Source organism: Populus euphratica, unplaced genomic scaffold, assembly GCF_000495115.2.
Source record: "Populus euphratica unplaced genomic scaffold, PopEup_1.0 scaffold72.1, whole genome shotgun sequence".
NCBI classification, from domain to species: domain Eukaryota; kingdom Viridiplantae; phylum Streptophyta; class Magnoliopsida; order Malpighiales; family Salicaceae; genus Populus; species Populus euphratica.
This window is the reverse complement of record NW_011499922.1, coordinates 807,881-826,057: the sequence shown is the minus strand read 5'-3', so window position 1 is coordinate 826,057 and position 18,177 is coordinate 807,881. Positions and strand designations below refer to the sequence as shown.

Here is an 18,177-nt window from a genome sequence, read left to right as displayed (position 1 = left end):
GGAAATCGGTGAGAGATAGTGAGAAGTGGGAAGATGAGGGAGATGGTATTTTACCTGCCTTGAAAATAAGCTATCAAAGACTGCCGACTCACTTGAAAAGATGCTTTCTTTATTGTTCGGTTTTTCCAAAAGATATCAAATTCGCAGATCTCGAATTGGTGCAATTTTGGATGGCACATGGGCTCATTCTTCAATCATCAAATCCAAATGAGAAACTGGAAGATATTGGCTTGCGTTATGTGCGCGAGTTGATCTCAAGATGTTTCTTCCAAGATTATTTGCATGGGTGGTTTGGAGCTTCCTTTAAGATGCATGATTTAATGCATGATCTTGCATCATCATTGGCTCAAAATGAGTTTTTAATCATAAGCTCTCGAAACCACCAAATTTCCAAAACGACCCGTCATTTGACGGTTCTCGACTCTGATTCATTTTTTCATCAAACTGTCCCCAAGTTCCCGAACAACTTCCATCATGTGCGGTCAATAGTCTTCGCAGATAGTGTAGTGGGGCCTACATGCAAAACAGATTTTAAAAAATGTATTTCAGAATTTAAGCATTTGCGATCTTTGGAATTAACGAATGGTTCTGAATTTGAGGCTTTTCCGGAGAAGATTGGCGCCTTGAAACATCTGAGATATCTTAATTTTGGGACCAGCGCAAAATTAAAAAGACTCCCAAAATCTATTTTCAAATTGCAAAACTTGCAAGCTCTGGTTACAGGTGAAGGATTAGAAGAGCTACCCAAAGATGTGAGGTACATGATCAGCCTTAGATTTTTATATCTAACTACTCAGCAGAAGCGGTTGCCAGAAGGTGGGATTGGGTGTTTGGAGTGTCTTCAAACTTTATTCATTGCTTATTGTGAAAATCTAGAAGATTTGTGCGAAGATATGCAAGGTCTTAAAAGTCTTCGAAAATTGGTTATTTATCGTTGTAATAGCTTGATTTCTCTGCCAAGAAGCATAAAATGCCTAACTACTCTGGAAGAATTTGGTATTAGTGAATGTAGGAAGCTTGATTTGATGACAATACAAGAAGAGAAAAAGGGAAAAATTCAGCCTCTTTCCCTTTCCCTTTCCCTTCGTATTGTAATATTTGATGACTTACCATCAACTATTGCTTTACCAGAACAGTTTCTTCAAGGATCTGCAGAATCCTTACAAACATTTATCATCAACAAGTGTCAAAAAATTAGAGAAATGCCAGAGTGCATCGGCAATTTAAAAAAACTTCAAAATCTTGAGATCAGTGATTGTCCAAGGTTGAGCAAAAAATATCGAAGGGGAACAGGAGAAGATTGGCCCAAGATCAAACATATCCCTAAAATCAAGGTTGCCGATGATGACAGCGGTGAAGAAACATCTGATTAGGTACGGGTTATAAGTATTTAAATATATCATATTTAGTTTCACATTTTTATCCATTCTTCAATTCCTTTTTTTCCTTTTAAATTCTTTTCAATGTTTATTTGACACAACCTCTTGTGGTTTGGGGGGGCAGGTTCAAGTGGAACTCCATCAGATTTAACCAGAGCAAAAGAACAAGACAAGGTATGTCGTGGTTGTCATGATAAAATGCAAAGTTAACTAATTCATTCAGCAATTTAAATTTCTTAGAACTCAATACATCATTATTAAATTCTATTTTTGTCTAATTTCTTCAGGTTTACTACTGTGAGGGTCCTGTCGGCTGAGATCTTCTACAACAGTTTGTCACTTACGAAGATCAGCTTAAGGCTCGGAGTGTCTGCTTTGTGTAATTTCCTTGGCTAGCTAATGATAATTTGTCATTAATAAATTGATAAACATTTGGTTGTTGTAATTGTTGGCTTGCCTCTTTATCTTATTTAAAATATTGTGTGTGATCATTTAAATAATTATGCTTAACAAATAAAATATTACGTGTCATATAATTCTACTTGTTTTGTCCATGGCCCAAACACTACTAGCCCATGTCTTATTAAAAGTTTTTTTTTTTTTTTTATTCTTTGGGGTTGCGGTATAACTTAATTTTTATTTTTTTAAAATTTTAATATATTTATGCAAAAATACCCAACACACTCCAAAACCATTCCTTAATCCCATTTTTACAAACACTACTAGGCTAGTGACTTATTAAAAGTTTATAATTTTTTAGATTTTTTTCTTTTTCTGTTGAACCCATTTTTCATCAATTTTTAAAATTTCTTTGCTTAAATTAATTATTTTTTATGTTTTTAAAATTTTTAATATATTATTATTAAAAATAATTTTTTTAAAATAAAAAATATTATTTTAATATATTTATATATATAAAAAATACCTAACGAATCACTCCGTCCCAGCCGATTTGTTAAAAACCGTTACTCGTTTTTTTTTTAAAACAAACATTACCACCGCGTACCTCGCCGTCAAAACAAGCGACTCACCGACACCACCACAGCTACCGCCATCTTCTTGGAAAATAAAATCACCCTCAAACAAAACTTCCAGCTTCCTTTAACCAGAAAAAAACAAACTTTTAACACTAACCCCGACTCCTTCCCTAACAAATTCATCTCTCCAGTACACGTCTTCCTTCGCTCTTCTTGCGCAATCTCCACCGTCGGTAAAAACCTCCCCTCTCTCTTTCTCTAAGCTAATTACTTTACCATGTTTTAATCATTTTAACTTTTGCTGACATATTGCATCAACCGGCGCGGATTAAAAATTCTCTCTCAGAACCCATCAGTAAACTCTGATTCTAACTATCAGAAATCACTCGAAGTAAATGAAGATAGTTTTATTATTATTATTTTTAATTTATGAGTTAATTTGTGATTTAGTGAATAAGTTAAAGTTTTGATTTTGAGTGAATTTAATTAATTAAATCGGCAAACAGGGTATTGAAATCATGTAGAAAATGAAGGATTTTATGTGAAAGCTGGAAATTTTTTATTTTATTTGCTTGTGCACGTTGTTTATTTTCGATTTCGAAGAATATGTCTGTTTCGTGGGCTAATATTTTGGGTTAGGTATAATGTAGGCAGTTCCTAGTAGTTTCAACGATGTAAAACAAGTTCTTGAAAGTCCTTTGGGTTGATGTTTAACGGAGATTTATGTTTCGGTTCTGTATTTTCTTTGTTTTTGTTTTCTGAGATGTTGTTGAAAGATGATCACAAGGCAGTAGCAGTCAAGGTTGGTAGGTCAACTTATTATTGTTGTCTGGGTTTTGTTATAGCAACAAGATGATTTTTGTGAATTAAATTAGGAAGTTTAAGAGTGCTTTGAACTGTTGATGATGCAATGCATTTAGGCTATTGATCCTTTCATAACTTGTTTCAAATTTTGTGTATTTATGTTGTTGAATCTTTGCTTACCTTCCAATATTATAGCTGCATGTGACTGAATGCCGGGACTCATCCTCTGTCTTTCCTGTATCTGTTTTTATTTCGCTTCGGAAAAGTAAACTTTTTGCCATACAGTTTTATATTAGATATGTTGGATCTTGCTTCTTATGCTGAGCCTGTGATATTTCAGTGATTTGATTCTTCCAATAAAATCGACGATTGCATTAGGAGAATCTCTACGATGTTCTCTGATGAATGTGAAACATCCCCTTCCCATACCTTCTTTATATATGATAGAAAATTTTCTAGTTCTTATAAACTTCATGGATGCTTGTGATAGATGACTTGATATATTTCTGTTTCTTATATTTCTATGTACATATTATTAAAATAATTCTCAAATTAATCTCCCATCGAAGTTAACCTAACTCTAATTACATCTTCATTCTAATTCGGACAATTAACAGAACTTATCCTCGCAAACCAAGAGAGAAGGGAGGACTCAAGTTTGATGGATTCCTAATGCCAAAGTAAACTTAAAACTCAACATTTTGTCATAAAATAGGGTTTTAGATCTCTGTTATATTTATCTACTCTACCTGAGGCAAGCACCACTCTTGCAAATCGCTCTCCTCCTTGTACCTATTGAACTCAGTTCTTTGAAAGCTTATGCAGACAATCGCTTCCTCCAGTAATTTTTTCTCATTTTTTTCTGATTTGTCATTCTTAAATCAAATGTTCTTCTTGGAATTTTCAGTCATTGAGTTAGCCATGTCTATAATGCAAAACTAAACATGCATGCTGTTTTTGCTACTGAGAGTTTAAAAATATAATTAAATCTGTATCGAATCAGGTTGTGATTGAATGTCAACTGAAGTTTGATTTTATCCGAGATTTTATTCCTCTCCCCAACACAATTAAATATAGCTAATTTATGTCAATATTTTTCACCACCATCACTTATGACAAATACACTAAAGTTAGCTGCAATATTTATTATGATAATTAGCAGTTGGTTGGTATTTGTTGGTTGCTGTTAAGGATTTCATTTCTCCTATAAATGAAGATAAAGAAAGAGCAAGAAAAGAGCAAGTATGTAATGAGTGCAAGTACAACTATGAAAGTGAAAAAGAATAGATTTGAAAGAAAGAAACATTGAGTATAAGAGTGAATATTTTCTATAACATAATAAGAATATTCCATTCACAGTGACAAAATATTCTTTAGCAGAGAAAAAATATTCTTTTCCCGAGTCAACTCTATCAGATTGGTTTTTTGGCTAACTCAGTGATGTTTTAGCTCCTTTTTGGTAGAGTCAAGCTTGTTCCTAGCATTTTCAACCATTTCGGACGCAACCGTGGTGTACATTTTATGAAACAGTAAATTAAAGTTATTGTTCTAGCTTTTTTTAGCATAAAAATATGTGTTTTAACAATTTTGGGAGTCCATTTGTAATTCAAAGACGTCGTAATGACTGATATTCCATAAGAAAGATTAGCGGGGAATGCTAGTATACCTTCACAATACATCCTAGTATTGAGTACCAAATTTGAGGCGAAGAAGTTTGATGGGAAAAGTAATTTTGGTATATGGAAATGTGAAGTTATGGATATGCTTGTCCAAATAAATTTGAATTTCATTCTGGAAGATAAACGAAAGGATTTGGATGAGAAATGTTGGGAAATGATAAATTAGTTAATCTGCAATTCCATTTGACTTTGTCTTATAAAGGATCATAAGTATGCCTTTTCAAAACAGAACTCTACAAAGAAATTATAGCAAGCACTAGAGGACAAGTTTATGAAGAAGGATATAGAGAATCGTCTATACTTGAAGAAAATGATCTTTCATTTTCAGCATAAGAAAGGTATTTCCATGAATAAGCATTTAAATGATTTCAATAAAATGATAGCTAATTTGAAGAATTTGGATGTGGAAATCGATGATGAAGATAAGGCTATGTTATTATTAAATTCATTACTTGGCACATATAAACATCTTGTCATCATTTTATTGTATGGTAAAGAAAAGATTAAATTCATTGATGTGTCCAATGCTTTGGTGAACAATGAGTACTGGAAGAAGGAGCAAAATGTTCATAAGGAGTCAACGTCAGAAGCATTGACAATTAAAAGCAGAAAAAACCCTAGAAGCTTTCAAGGGCGAAGGAGATCTCGTTTAAAATTCTAAGGAGAATCGCTAAACAGACGATATCTTGCAAAAGATGAATGTGCCTTTTGTCACAAAAAAAGACATTGAAAGAAAGATTGTCCAATCAAGGACAACAAAGAAAAAGATGAATAAACTGTGAACATTGCACGGGATGAAGATGAATGAGACTCTACATTCATGGTCTCATCATTAGAAAACCATTCTAGTGAATGGGTTCTTGATTCTGCATGTTCCTATCACAGGTGCCCTTACAAGCACTTATTCTCAAGACTCGAGGAGTTCGATGGAGGAGTTGTGTTGATAGGTAATGATGATGTTTGTGAGATCAAAAGGATTGGAACTATCTATCTAAAGATGTATAATGGGGTAGTTAAGACACTAACAAAGGTACAATATATACCTAACTTGAAGAAAAATCTCTTCTCACTTAAAGTCTTAGAATATAGTGGTTATAAGATTATCATGTATGGTGGAGTCCTGAGAGCAATCCGTGGTGCATTAGTTATCTTAAGAGGTACAAAGATAGGAAATTTATATTTCCTAGATGGATCTACAATTACTGATACAGTAGCTATCTCTAAAAGCTTAGAAGATGATGAAGCAAATAATTCCAAACTTTAACACATACATTTAGGGCATGCTAGTGAAAAGGTTTTGCAAGGATTAGTCAGGCAAGGTCTATTAAAAAATGTCAAAACTAGGAAGTATGGGTTCTGTTAGCACTATGTTGGAAAAGACAAGGGTCAAGTTTGACACAGCGGTACACAACACAAAAGAGATTATAGATTATATTCACAAGGACGTATGAGTACCTTTAAAGAATGAATATATTGGAGGTAATCGTTGGTTTGTTACTTTTATTGATGATTTGTTAATACAAGTATGGGTGTATATAATGAAACATAAGAATAGGGTTCATGATATCTTTCTAAAATAAAAGAAAATGGTGGAGACTCAAGCTAGAATAAGAGTTAAAACTTTTCGGTCAAATAATGGTGGTGAATACACTTCAGATTCTTTTTTTGAAGTTTGTCAAGATGAAGGGATCAAACGACATTTTACTTTTCATAAAACACTACAACAAAATGAAATAGTAGAATGCATGAACTGCATATTGGTGGAGAAAGTTTGATGTATGCTATCATATTCAAAACTAAGCAAAGTATTTTGTGGCGAGACGTTAAACTATGCTCGTCATATTGTTAATCGTTTACCTTCAACAACATTAAATGTAAGAAGCCCTTTGGAGGTATGGTTAGGCTCTCCTACAAATGATTATGACTCTGTGCATATATTTGGTTGCTCAACATATGATCATGTTATTGAGTCCCAGCTAGATTTTAGAGTCAGGAAAGCTATATTATTTTTGCTTTAATGGAGGAGTAAAAAGTTACAAACTTAGGTATTCTGAATCAAAGAAAGTGATTTTGAGTAGAGATGTCACTTTTGATGAGTCTAGCATGCTACAACAAGAGAAATCACAGAAGAAGGAAAAACAGTATGGTGATGCACAATAGGTGGAGTTGGAGACTTCAATCATTCCTATAAAGATTGTTCGGACAATCCTTACTAAAGGAGATTCAGTTGAAAGTTCAAATGAAAAGGATGTAACAACTCCAATAATCACAAAATAAGAATCTATTGCAACGAGTAAACAAAAAGAAGTTATAAAAAAACCTGTTCGGTATTGTAATATGATGGTTTATGCACTTCCAGTGACCAATAATGGAATCCCCTACACCTATAAAGAAGCAGTACAGAGTGTAAAAAGTGCAAAATGGAAAGAGACAATGAATAAAAAGATAAAATCTCTCCACAAGAATTAGACTTGGGATTTGGTACAACTCCCTAAGGGAAAGAAGACAACTAGTTATAAGTAAGTATATGCCAAGAAGGAAGGTAATCTTGGAATAGACAACATTCAATTCAAATTAAGATTGGTAGTAAAAGGTTATGCTCAAAAGGAGGGGATAAATTATAATAAGGTATTTTCTCTAGTTATTAAGAATTCATCAATCCGTATTCTGGTAGCCTTGATTGCACAGTTTGATTTGGAGTTAGCCTAATTTGATATGAAAACTGTCTTCCTGCATGGAGATTTGGAAGATGAAATTTACATGTCTTAGCTAGATGGTTTCAAAGTCACTAGGAAAGAGAATTGGACTTGTAAACTGAAAAGGTCATTGTATGGATTGAAACAATCTCTTCGCTAGTGGTATAAGCGATTTGAAAAATTCATGACAAAACATTGATACACATGGAGTCAGTTTGACAATTGTGTATATTTTCACAAATTTCTTGATGGTTCTATCATCTATTTGCTCTTACATGTGGATGATATATTGATTGCATCGAAAAGCAAGGTGGAGATTGATAAACTGAAAGCTCAACTGAGAACCGACTTTGAAATAAAGGACCTTGAAGAAGCTAAAAAGATTCTTAGCATGAAGATTTAGAGAGACAAAGGAAAAGGCAGAGTCTATTTGACATAGACCCAATACTTAAAGAAAATTCTATAGAGATTTAGGATAGATGGTAAGATCAAGCCTGTAAACATACCTTCAGCTCCTCATTTTAAGTCAAGTGCTTCAATGTCTCCACACACAGAGGAAGAGCACAAACATATGACTTAAATTTTGTATGTAAATGCAGTTGGTGCATTAATATATGCAATGACTTATACGAGACCAGATATTTCACATGTTATCAATATGGTGAGCAAGTATATGCATGATCCGAGAAAAGGTCACTAGCAGACAATTAAGTGGATTTTACAACACATTCGGTTTGAAGTTTGAGAGGGATGATAGACTCAAACAAAATTTAGTTGGTTATGTGGATTCGGACTATGCTGGTGACTTAGACAAGCGTCGTTCCACAACAGGCTATGTGTTTACACTTGCTAAAAGGCCTATAAGTTGGAGGTCAATGTTAAAATCAACAGCAATTTTGTCAACAACTGAGGTAGAGTGCATGGCAATAACAAAAGCTTTCAAGGAAGCTATTTGGTTACATGGGTTGATTGAAGATTTGGGAATTGTACAAAAGCACGTGAATGTCCATTGTGATAGTCAAAGTGCGATTATCTTGCAAAGAATCGGGTTTATCATTCCCGCACCAAGCACATCGATGTTCGATTTCATTTTGTTCGAGAAATTATAGATAAAGGGGATGTTCTGCTACAGAAGATTGGTACCATAGATAATTTTGCAAAGAATCGGGTTTATCATTCCCGCACCAAGCACATTGATGTTCGATTTCATTTTGTTCGAGAAATTATGGATAACGGGGATATTCTACTACAGAAAATTGGTACCACGGATAATTCAATTGACATGCTCACAAAATATGTCTCAAGAATTAAATTCCAACATTGTTTGAACTTGGTCAACAGCTCTCGATGTTGAGCACCTTCAGGGTGCAGTACCATATAACACATTAAAGGATTGGATGGGAAAATCTTGTCGAGGTGGAGATTTGTAGCAAATTTATGTCAACATTTTCCACCACTATCACTTATGATAGATACATTAAAGTCAATCACAAAATTTATTGTGATAGTTAGCAGTTGGTTGGTATTTGTTGGTTGCTGTTAAGATTTTCATTTCTCTTATAAATAGAGACAAAGAGAGAGCAAGAGAAGAACAAGTGTGTAGTGAGTGTAAGTGCAACTGTGAGAGTGAAAAAGAGTATATTTGAGAGAAACACTAAATATAAGAGTGAAACACTAGGTTTTATAGAATTGTACTGGGTTGAACTCCTATAAATAGAGACAAAGAGAGAGCAAGAAAAGAACAAGTGTGCAGTGAATGTAAGTACAACTGTGAGAGTGAAAAAGAGTAGATTTGAGAGAAATATTGAATGTAAGAGTAAAACATTAAGTTTTGTAGAATTGTACTGGGTTAAGTTAAATGTTTGTATCATTTCTCCAATAATATATAATCTGTTGTCTTCGTAGAAGTACTCAGTTTTGAAAAACCACATAAATCTGCTTGTTTATATTTTTATTTATTTTCAATCCAATATACACAACATTAAAATATTAGAGTATAGCTAGGGTGTTACTATGAACAAAGCATCAATCCTTGTTTCTTTCCACTTTCCCTTGATTTCTCCAATAATATATAATCTGTTGTCTCCGTGAAAGTATCCAGTTTTGAAAAACCAATTAAATCTGCTTGTTTGTATTTTTATTTATATTTATTGTCAATCCAATATACACAACATTAAAATGTGAGGGTGTAGTTAGGTTGTTACTGTGCACAAAGCATCAATCCTCGTTTCTTTCAACATTCCCTTATATTTTCTAATTTGCTCAAAATCAATCATACTCCTCGAATGGTTCCTCCCATCTGCACATTTCATTTCTATGACCATGATACATTCATTCCCTCAATCTTTTCTTCGTGTTTTCACAATCTAGTCCTTTTCATTTTACTATTTTTGTATCCATCCCTCAACCTTTTATATTTATATATATCCATAGAATTCATCCTTGTCATTCACACATGCCTCCCTTCACTATTATTTGATCGCTTTCCCTTGCTCCGGATCTTTTAAGCAAATCATGGCTGGGAAGGCACCGAAATCATTGCTACTCCTAACTAGTACTGTGTGTGATCTCCCAATTAATTATGCTTAACATATAAATTTCTAATTCTAAACAATGCAAGTTCTCTTGAAATTGGGAGCCTTTAGGCTTTTGAAAATCTAAATTTTTATTTAGCATAATTTTTTCCCCATGCTAAAAAGAAATTATCTGGGGGCTGGTTTGGTCCTTGGCCCAAAAACTACATTATCCCAACAAAACCTGTAGAAACTCTAACCGCTGCTCTTTTTTTTCACACACACAAAAAGCGGCGGACTGACACCACCCCCGAAAAAAAAAATATCACCGCTTACTACTAACAACAACCATTGACGTCGCCACCTTCACTCCCTGGACCACCACAATCACATCCAACTCTTTCTTTGATAAATTCACCTCTTCACATCCATTTTCCAAATCTTCTTCATTTATGTTATTATAACACGATTTTTAAGCCCTCTTAAATATCTAAAAAATATATTTCAACGAGAAGAAAAATTTTCAGTTAAAAAACATTCAAAAAATATTTTTTAATTTTTTTTAAAAAAAGAGAAAAAAAGAGAAAAATTACAATATGATGAGATTGATATTCATTAAATAATTGAAAATTAGAAAACTAAAGATAAAATTGAAAAAGATATTAATATTCAAGGACTATATAGATGTCATTGAGGGAAAAAAAGATTGAAATTGACTAAAAATAAAACAATTAAAGATCGAGGAGAGTTGCAAAGAATTAAGTTGATCACACAGCATCAAAGTAGAATTATCATTTCCAGCATGCAAAGAGAATATATTAAGGAATTGTTTGTTTTTTTATTTTAAAAATAAAAATATTTTAGAAAAAAAATTGATTTTTTTTTAATTGTTTTAACTTCAAATTCATATTTTTTTTGTATTTTCAGATTATTTTGACGTACTAATGTTAAAAATAATTTTTTTAAAAATAAAAAATAATTTTAATATATTTTTAAATAAAAAATAATTTAAAAAATAACCCTACCACACTTTCAAAAATACTCTAAAAGTCATAAATATTCTCTCCCTGTAAGATTGAGTTTTACATGGCAAAAAGCATATATGGATATATAGATATTTGAAAAATATCTATGTACATGTTTAGTAATATATAATTATTTTTTAAAGTATTTTTTATATAAAAATGTATTAAAATAATATTTTTATTATTTTTTATAATATTACATTAAAATATCTAAAAACACAAAAAAATAATTAAAAGTAAAATAATTAAAAATAAATAAATTTTTTTTATTAACACTTTAAAAATAAAAATAAACAATACTTAGATTTGAATGTCAAATAGAATTTGGAGCTATATATGGTGCTCTTCCATTTATAATATATTTACTCAAACCTGGTTGTATTAACAATTTTAAGGATTGTTGTAAGCTTATTGTATATGCACTAGAGTTAAATTGTACATAAATAAATTCACGTGGTAAAATTAAATTAAATAAATAGCAAAGAATTAGACAAGGTAATGGATTCACTTATTTGCTTCCTTTCCTTCTTAATTAGACAAGACAATAGACTAATGATGGCTCATGATTTCCCTATTTAAAAGGCCATCGCACAAAATCACAACCTAACATGGGGCTTTCTTTTTTGGTGTACATTTTTAGGCTTAACTTCAAGTTGGGTAAGGGCACACCTGCGCCCGACCCCATGATAGGCTAGAAAAGTATCCGTCGTGTCTGACCCTATGTTGGTCTAAGGATGCATTCCGCCTAACTTCATGCTAGGTTATGACATGGCCACACTCAACTCCAAGTTGGATTAGAACATATCTGCACCTAGCCCTACAATGGGTTCAAGATATGTTTATACCCAGCCCCTTGTTAGGTTAGGGACGCAACCACGCCTAACTCTATGTTGGGCTATGACGCGTCCATCCTTAACTATTTTTTAGTATAGTCATAAGTTAAACTCAACTCCTACTAGAAAAGTGTGTGAGTTGAACCTAATACCCCTCAAATTGAGTGCACGGTTGAAAGGTAACTTCGCACTAAGCCTTACATACTTTGGACATGGGTTATTAATTTTGATACCCATCACATCCTATTAATATGAACAAGCAATACATGTTTATATTAATTAGATCTGATGATACAAGTAAAAGAATAATATTATTTTACTATTACAAGATTACATCTTTACCTTTTCTACGTTGTATGAAACAGGTCAAGCCAGGTAATATAAAAAAGGAGTGGAATATGCAGCAAGAGGTTCAAAACCTTATACTCTGAGAATAAAATACATTCTCTACTTCTTCTTTCTTAATTCTATATCTTTTCTCCCTTTCTCTTCTTTATCTTCATAAAAACTCATTAATATTTTTATTAATGTCTTTTATTATATAAAAATACATGGTACTAACTTGACCTTTGAAGGGTTCTTCACTAACACCTCCAAGAAACTTTCTGCGGTATTTATTCGGTATTTATTCAGGAATATATTCATACCTTTGAGGAGATGTATTGAAAAAGAAGTCAGTATAGTCATAAAGTCAAGGTTGTAGAACATACAATAAATGATGTGCAAGAATCTTTAGGTCCCCGAATATTCCTGGTGATTTTTGTAACCTCAGCAACTAATATTTGAATTTCTACATGTGGATATTAAAGAATACTCAGTTCCTCCCCCCTCTTTTTCTATCTCATGCAGCTTGTAGATAACTTGTACAAGTTGTGGGATCTATATATCATGTTGTTGGTTGGTGGAAACTATTATTTAAAGTAATGAGGGTAAGTTTCATATTAAAAAAATTTATGAATAGAGAATAGAGAATACATGTGTACTCATACAATTTGATCGTTTTCTTTTGGAGCTCTTTCCAGTTTTCAAATGAGCCGAAAATAAGTCAAAAAAACATTTCTTTATCATTTTGAAGTACTGATATAATTGATGTTTTAAGGTGGAGCTTTTTCCAGTTTTTATTATGGCAGCAATATATTCTTGTTTTTTGACACATTGACCGTGCATGATTTCTTATTGCAATGGCAGGATGAAGACTCCAATGCAGGGTACTTTGTTCCACCAGTGGGGCAGGCTGAAGTTCATGACGCTCGAGGTATTGATATAGAGCCAGGGAATGAAGAAGATGATTATGCTATGTTTGGATATATAGATATTTGTCAAATATCTATGTACATGTTTAGTAATATATAATTGTTTTTTAAAATGTTTTTTATATAAAAAATATTAAAATAATATTTTTATTATTTTTTATATCATTATATTAAAATATCTAAAAATATAAAAAAATAATTAAAAGTAAAAAAAATCAATTAAATTAAATTTTTTTCTTAACACTTTAAAAAATAAAAATAAATAATATTTAAATTTGAATGTCAAATAGAATTTGGAGCTATATATGGTGCTCTTCCATTTATAATATATTTACTCAGGGGTTGTATTAACAATTTTAAGGATGATTGTAAGCTTATTGTATATGAATTATATATAAATAAATTCACATGGTAAAATAAAATTAAATAAATAACAAAGAATTAGACAAGGTAATGGATTCACTTGTTCGCTTCCTTTCCTTCTCAATTAGACAAGACAATAGATTAATGATGGCTCATGATTTCTATAAACCAACCCTATTTAAAAGGACATCGCACAAAGTCATAACTTAAAATAAGACTGTCTTTTTTGATGTACATGTTTGTGCCTAACTTCAAGTTGGGTAAGGGCATATCTGCGCTCGACCCCATGATAGGTTAGGAAAGTGTCTGCGTCTAACCCTATATTGGGCTAAGAATGCATCTCGGCCAACTCCATATTAGGTCATGGCATGCCCATACTCAACTCCAAGTTGAATTAGGGCACATTTGCACCTAGCCCCACAATGGGCCTAAGATACGACTACGTCCAGCCCTTTGTTAGGTCAAGGACACAATCGTGCCTAACTCTATATTGGGCTATGACGCGTCCGTCCTTAACCATTTTTTAATACAATCACAAGCTGAACTTAACTCCTACCAGAAAAGTGTGTGAGTTGAACCTAATACCCCTCAAGTTGAGTGCACGGTTGAAAGGTAACTCCACACTAAGCCTTACATACTTTGGATATGGGTTATTAATTATGATACCCATCACATCCTATTAATATGAACAAGCAATACATGCTTATATTAATTAGATGTGATGATACAAGTAGTAGAATAATATTATTTTACTATTATGAGATTACATCTCTACCTCTTCTACGTTGTATGAAGCAGGTCAAGCTAGGTAATATAAAAGAGAAGTGGAATATACAGAAAAGGGTTCAAAACCTTATACTCTGAGAATAAAATACATTCTTTACTTGTTCTTCCTTAATTCTACATCTTCTCTCTTTTTCTCTTCTTTATCTTCATAAAACCTCATTAATACTTTCATTAATGTCTTTTATTATATAAAAAAACATGGTACTGACTTGACATTTGAAGGGTCCCTCACTAACACCTCTAGGAAACTTTGTGCGGTATTTATTTAGGAAGATATTAATACATCTGAAGAGATGTATTGAAAAAGATGTTAGTATAGTCATGAAGTAAAGGTTGTAAAATACACAATAAATGATGCAAGAATCTCTAGGTCCAGAATATTCCTAGTGATTTTTGTAACATCATCGACTAATATTTTAATTTCTACATGTGGATTTTAAAGAATACTCAGTTCCTCCCCCCTCTTTTTCTATCTCATGCAGCTTGTAGATAACTTGTACAAGTTGTGGGATCTATATGTCATGTTGTTGGTTGGTGGAAACTATTATTTAAAGTAATCAGGGTAAGTTTCATATTAAAAAAATTTAATCTAGACATGTGATGGACGATTGAGTAGAACCACGTGAATTATCTAGAATTTAGTGAAAGTATGATTTGTAGTTAAAATCAAAAGAAAACATTTCAATATAATTTTAGCATGGCCTCATTCCGTATAATCAAGATAATTATAAAGTTTTTCACACAATGTTACTAGTCTTTCCAACTCAATGGATCGAAATATCAAGGAAAGTTGCAAAGAATTAAGTTGATTAATTCACACGGCATCAAAGTAGAATTATCATTTCTACCTTACAACCACAATATATTCAATGTAATACCCAAGTTTTTGCCCTAAAGCCCAGAGGGCTGAAAACCTATAATTTCAGCCATAGTCCCTAAACCCAAGTATAAGTAGGGGTTTTCCTACTCAGAAAAGAAAAACAAGCAAGAAATAATTGTTTAAAAAAACAAAACATAAGAACACACTCATGACATCTCTCAAGTTTCCTCTACTCTAGGTAATCAATAATTACCTTTTGTGGGTTCTATTTTGGTTTGTGGTTATTGACCGTTGATAAGAAGGTAAGCTCATTCTAAACTGTCTTTAATTTCATATTATGAATAGTAGAAGACTTGCTAGGGCTTGTAGGTTGAATTAAGAAATTTAATGATTTTTAATGATTATGATGGAATTGAAAATGGATATTGGTTTTAAAATGTTAGAAATATGTTTTTGGATGATTTAGCATTGTTAATTATTATTTTGATGTTATTGGGCATGTTGTTGAGTCTTAATCAAATTAAGAGTGCAAGTCTTGAATTCTGAGTTTCTCAATCAAGCAATTAACCAGTTCAAATAAACAAGTCAACCGGTTGTTAAACATACATTGTGGTCGACCAATTGGGGAAATAGTATCAAGACATGTCTATTTTGTTCAGTTGATCGACTTGTTGAGGAGGTGTAGTCGACTGGTTGGGCTGTGTTCGATAGGTCAAACGATTGTCCTTTTTTGGTGCAATCGACTATTTCTCCTATTATCTATCGACGTGCTTGTTTGGACTTACCTTCCATTCATATATTTTTTAGGTATTTAGTTCAGTCTCAGTAGCAAGATCTTTTGGTTGTGTTCTTCCTCTTTCTTTAAGTTGGTATATATGCCTCGTTTGTTCATTGAGACAAATAATATATTCTTTATTAGTTATTCATAGATATTCATATAATAATTTTAAATTATATTTTGAATTTATTTTGAATTATTTATGAAAGAGTTGGATATTTATTTATTTATTGAATTCCTCAATTTTAGATATTTTATTTTATGTTATGCTAATTTATATATTGAATATATAAGTTTTGATGCTTAGCACATACGAAGCACCTTAAAGTGTTATATTTAAGTTACTTATCATGAGCTGAAAATTAGGTCATGACATTTAGCTTACTAAGGAAACTAAGGACCATTGGCACATTAAAAAATACTCTAAAACTTTTTTTTTTTACCAAGTAACAAATTAATCTGGATTGTCATAATAGTTTTTGTTTTTGTTTTGGTTCTTCATTTTTTAACTATCCTTATAGGCTAAAATTAATGTCCAATTAAAGTACATTTATTAAGAAAGGGGAAGATTCAAAGATAGGAGACTAAGATGAAAAACACAGCAAAAAGGGATGAGTTTTCTAAACTTGGGGCTAAAAATATACTTTAGTCCTCTAACTTTTTAAATTATAAATTTTTAATCCTAACAATTAATGAAATTTGGTTTTGGTCTCAAACTTTTTCTTTTTATTTTATTTTTTGATTCCTGGTTTGAGAGATGAGAGAGATAGTTGCTAGATTCTAATAGTATAGATAAAGTTGTTGGATTCTGATGGTATAAACTTTGATATTTTATTTATTTATAATTTTATAAGTGTTTATTTTAGATAAAAAAAATATAAAAAAAATTATTAAACCTCATTGAATTCATGATCCAATTGACAAGTTTAATATAACAATATATAGATAAATGGTGTGTTTTTTAGCTGATCTGATCTTTTTGTTTCCATTAGGTAACTGGTTTAATGTTTCTCCATTCACTCTATTTTAGTTGATTTCTGTTTAGTGGAAACTGTGCGTGATATTGTATATGGATATATCTTATGCCTCATCTTCTGATATATAATGTTTAGCTATTTACACCTGTATTCTCTCTGCATTATGCATAGAGAATACATGTGTACTCATATAATTTGATCGTTTTCTTTTGGAGCTCTTTCCAGTTTTCAAATGAGCTGAAAATAAGTTAAAAAAAACATTTCTTTATCATTTTGAAGTACTGATATAATTGATGTTTTAAGGTGGAGCTTTTTCCAGTTTTTATTATGGCAGCGATGTATTCTTGTTTTCTGATACATTGACCGTGCATGATTTCTTATTGCAATGGCAGGATGAAGACTCCAATGTAGGGTATTTGGTTCAACCAGTGGGGCAGGTTGAAGTTCATGAAGCTGGAGGTATTGATATGGAGCCAGGGAATGAAGAAGATGATTAATTCTGAAGAGGAGGAAGAAGTCGATGATGATGATGATCAGTTGTAGGTGTTACCATCATCCTCGCACCTTAAAAATGCTTTTCATTCTTATTCAACTTTTTAATTTGTAAAATTTGTTCCTTATTATTTTAATAAACTTGAGAAAAATAAAATATTAATAAGTTATTTTTCAATTCATTTTTTATAATATAATCAAACACTGAAAAGTGTTTTTCAGTTTATTTTTTATAATACTACCAAATATTGAAAAATAATTCACTTTTCAGGAATTCACTTTTTCAAGAAATTACTTTAAAAAAAAATAACTTTTCTGTAAACAAACAAAACTTAATTTCAAAGAGGAGGAAAAAGTTGATGATGATGATGACGATGGCAATGACGATGATCAGTTGCAGGTGTTCCCATCATCCTCGTGTGGTCAATATTCCATGGGAGAAGCTACAACGCAATTGCATAACTCTAAATTATTAGCAACTACTTGTAAATTTATTCTTTTTGATTTTTCGTCCCTTAATTTTATGATCAAGAAGACTCAACGATTTCTCCTCTCCTCTCAGAAAGCGGAACTCCACTCTTATCTCAATCATTTTTTCCTATCAAACACTTCTCCCCTCACTCAAAAAGAAAATGGCAGAAGCTTTTGCAACCGAGATTGCAAAATCCCTTTTAGGGAAGTTAGGCTCTTTTGCTGTTCAAGAATTTCGTTTGGCATGGGGACTTGAAGATAACCTTGCACGTCTTGAAGAGAGATTGAAAACCATCAACGTGGTGCTGTCCGATGCTGAGAAGCAACAATC

The 18,177-nt window shown here is 32.1% G+C and overlaps 1 protein-coding gene across 16 annotated transcripts in view; it reads left to right on the top strand.

The window, feature by feature from the left end:
- LOC105135275 (putative disease resistance protein RGA4) overlaps window positions 1-18,177 on the top strand; it is a 35,427-nt gene that overhangs the window by 14,557 nt on the left and 2,693 nt on the right. For 4 of the 16 annotated variants that reach the window (XM_011040085.1, XM_011040077.1, XM_011040084.1 and 1 more), the window contains exon 2: window positions 26-1,264. In XM_011040085.1, the coding sequence (XP_011038387.1) occupies window positions 26-1,264 (1,239 nt within the window). Of the gene's footprint in view, window positions 1,374-1,497; window positions 1,554-1,666; window positions 1,831-18,177 lie in introns of those variants that run through there. The other 12 variants (XM_011040088.1, XM_011040087.1, XM_011040089.1 and 9 more) reach the window with 10 other exon arrangements.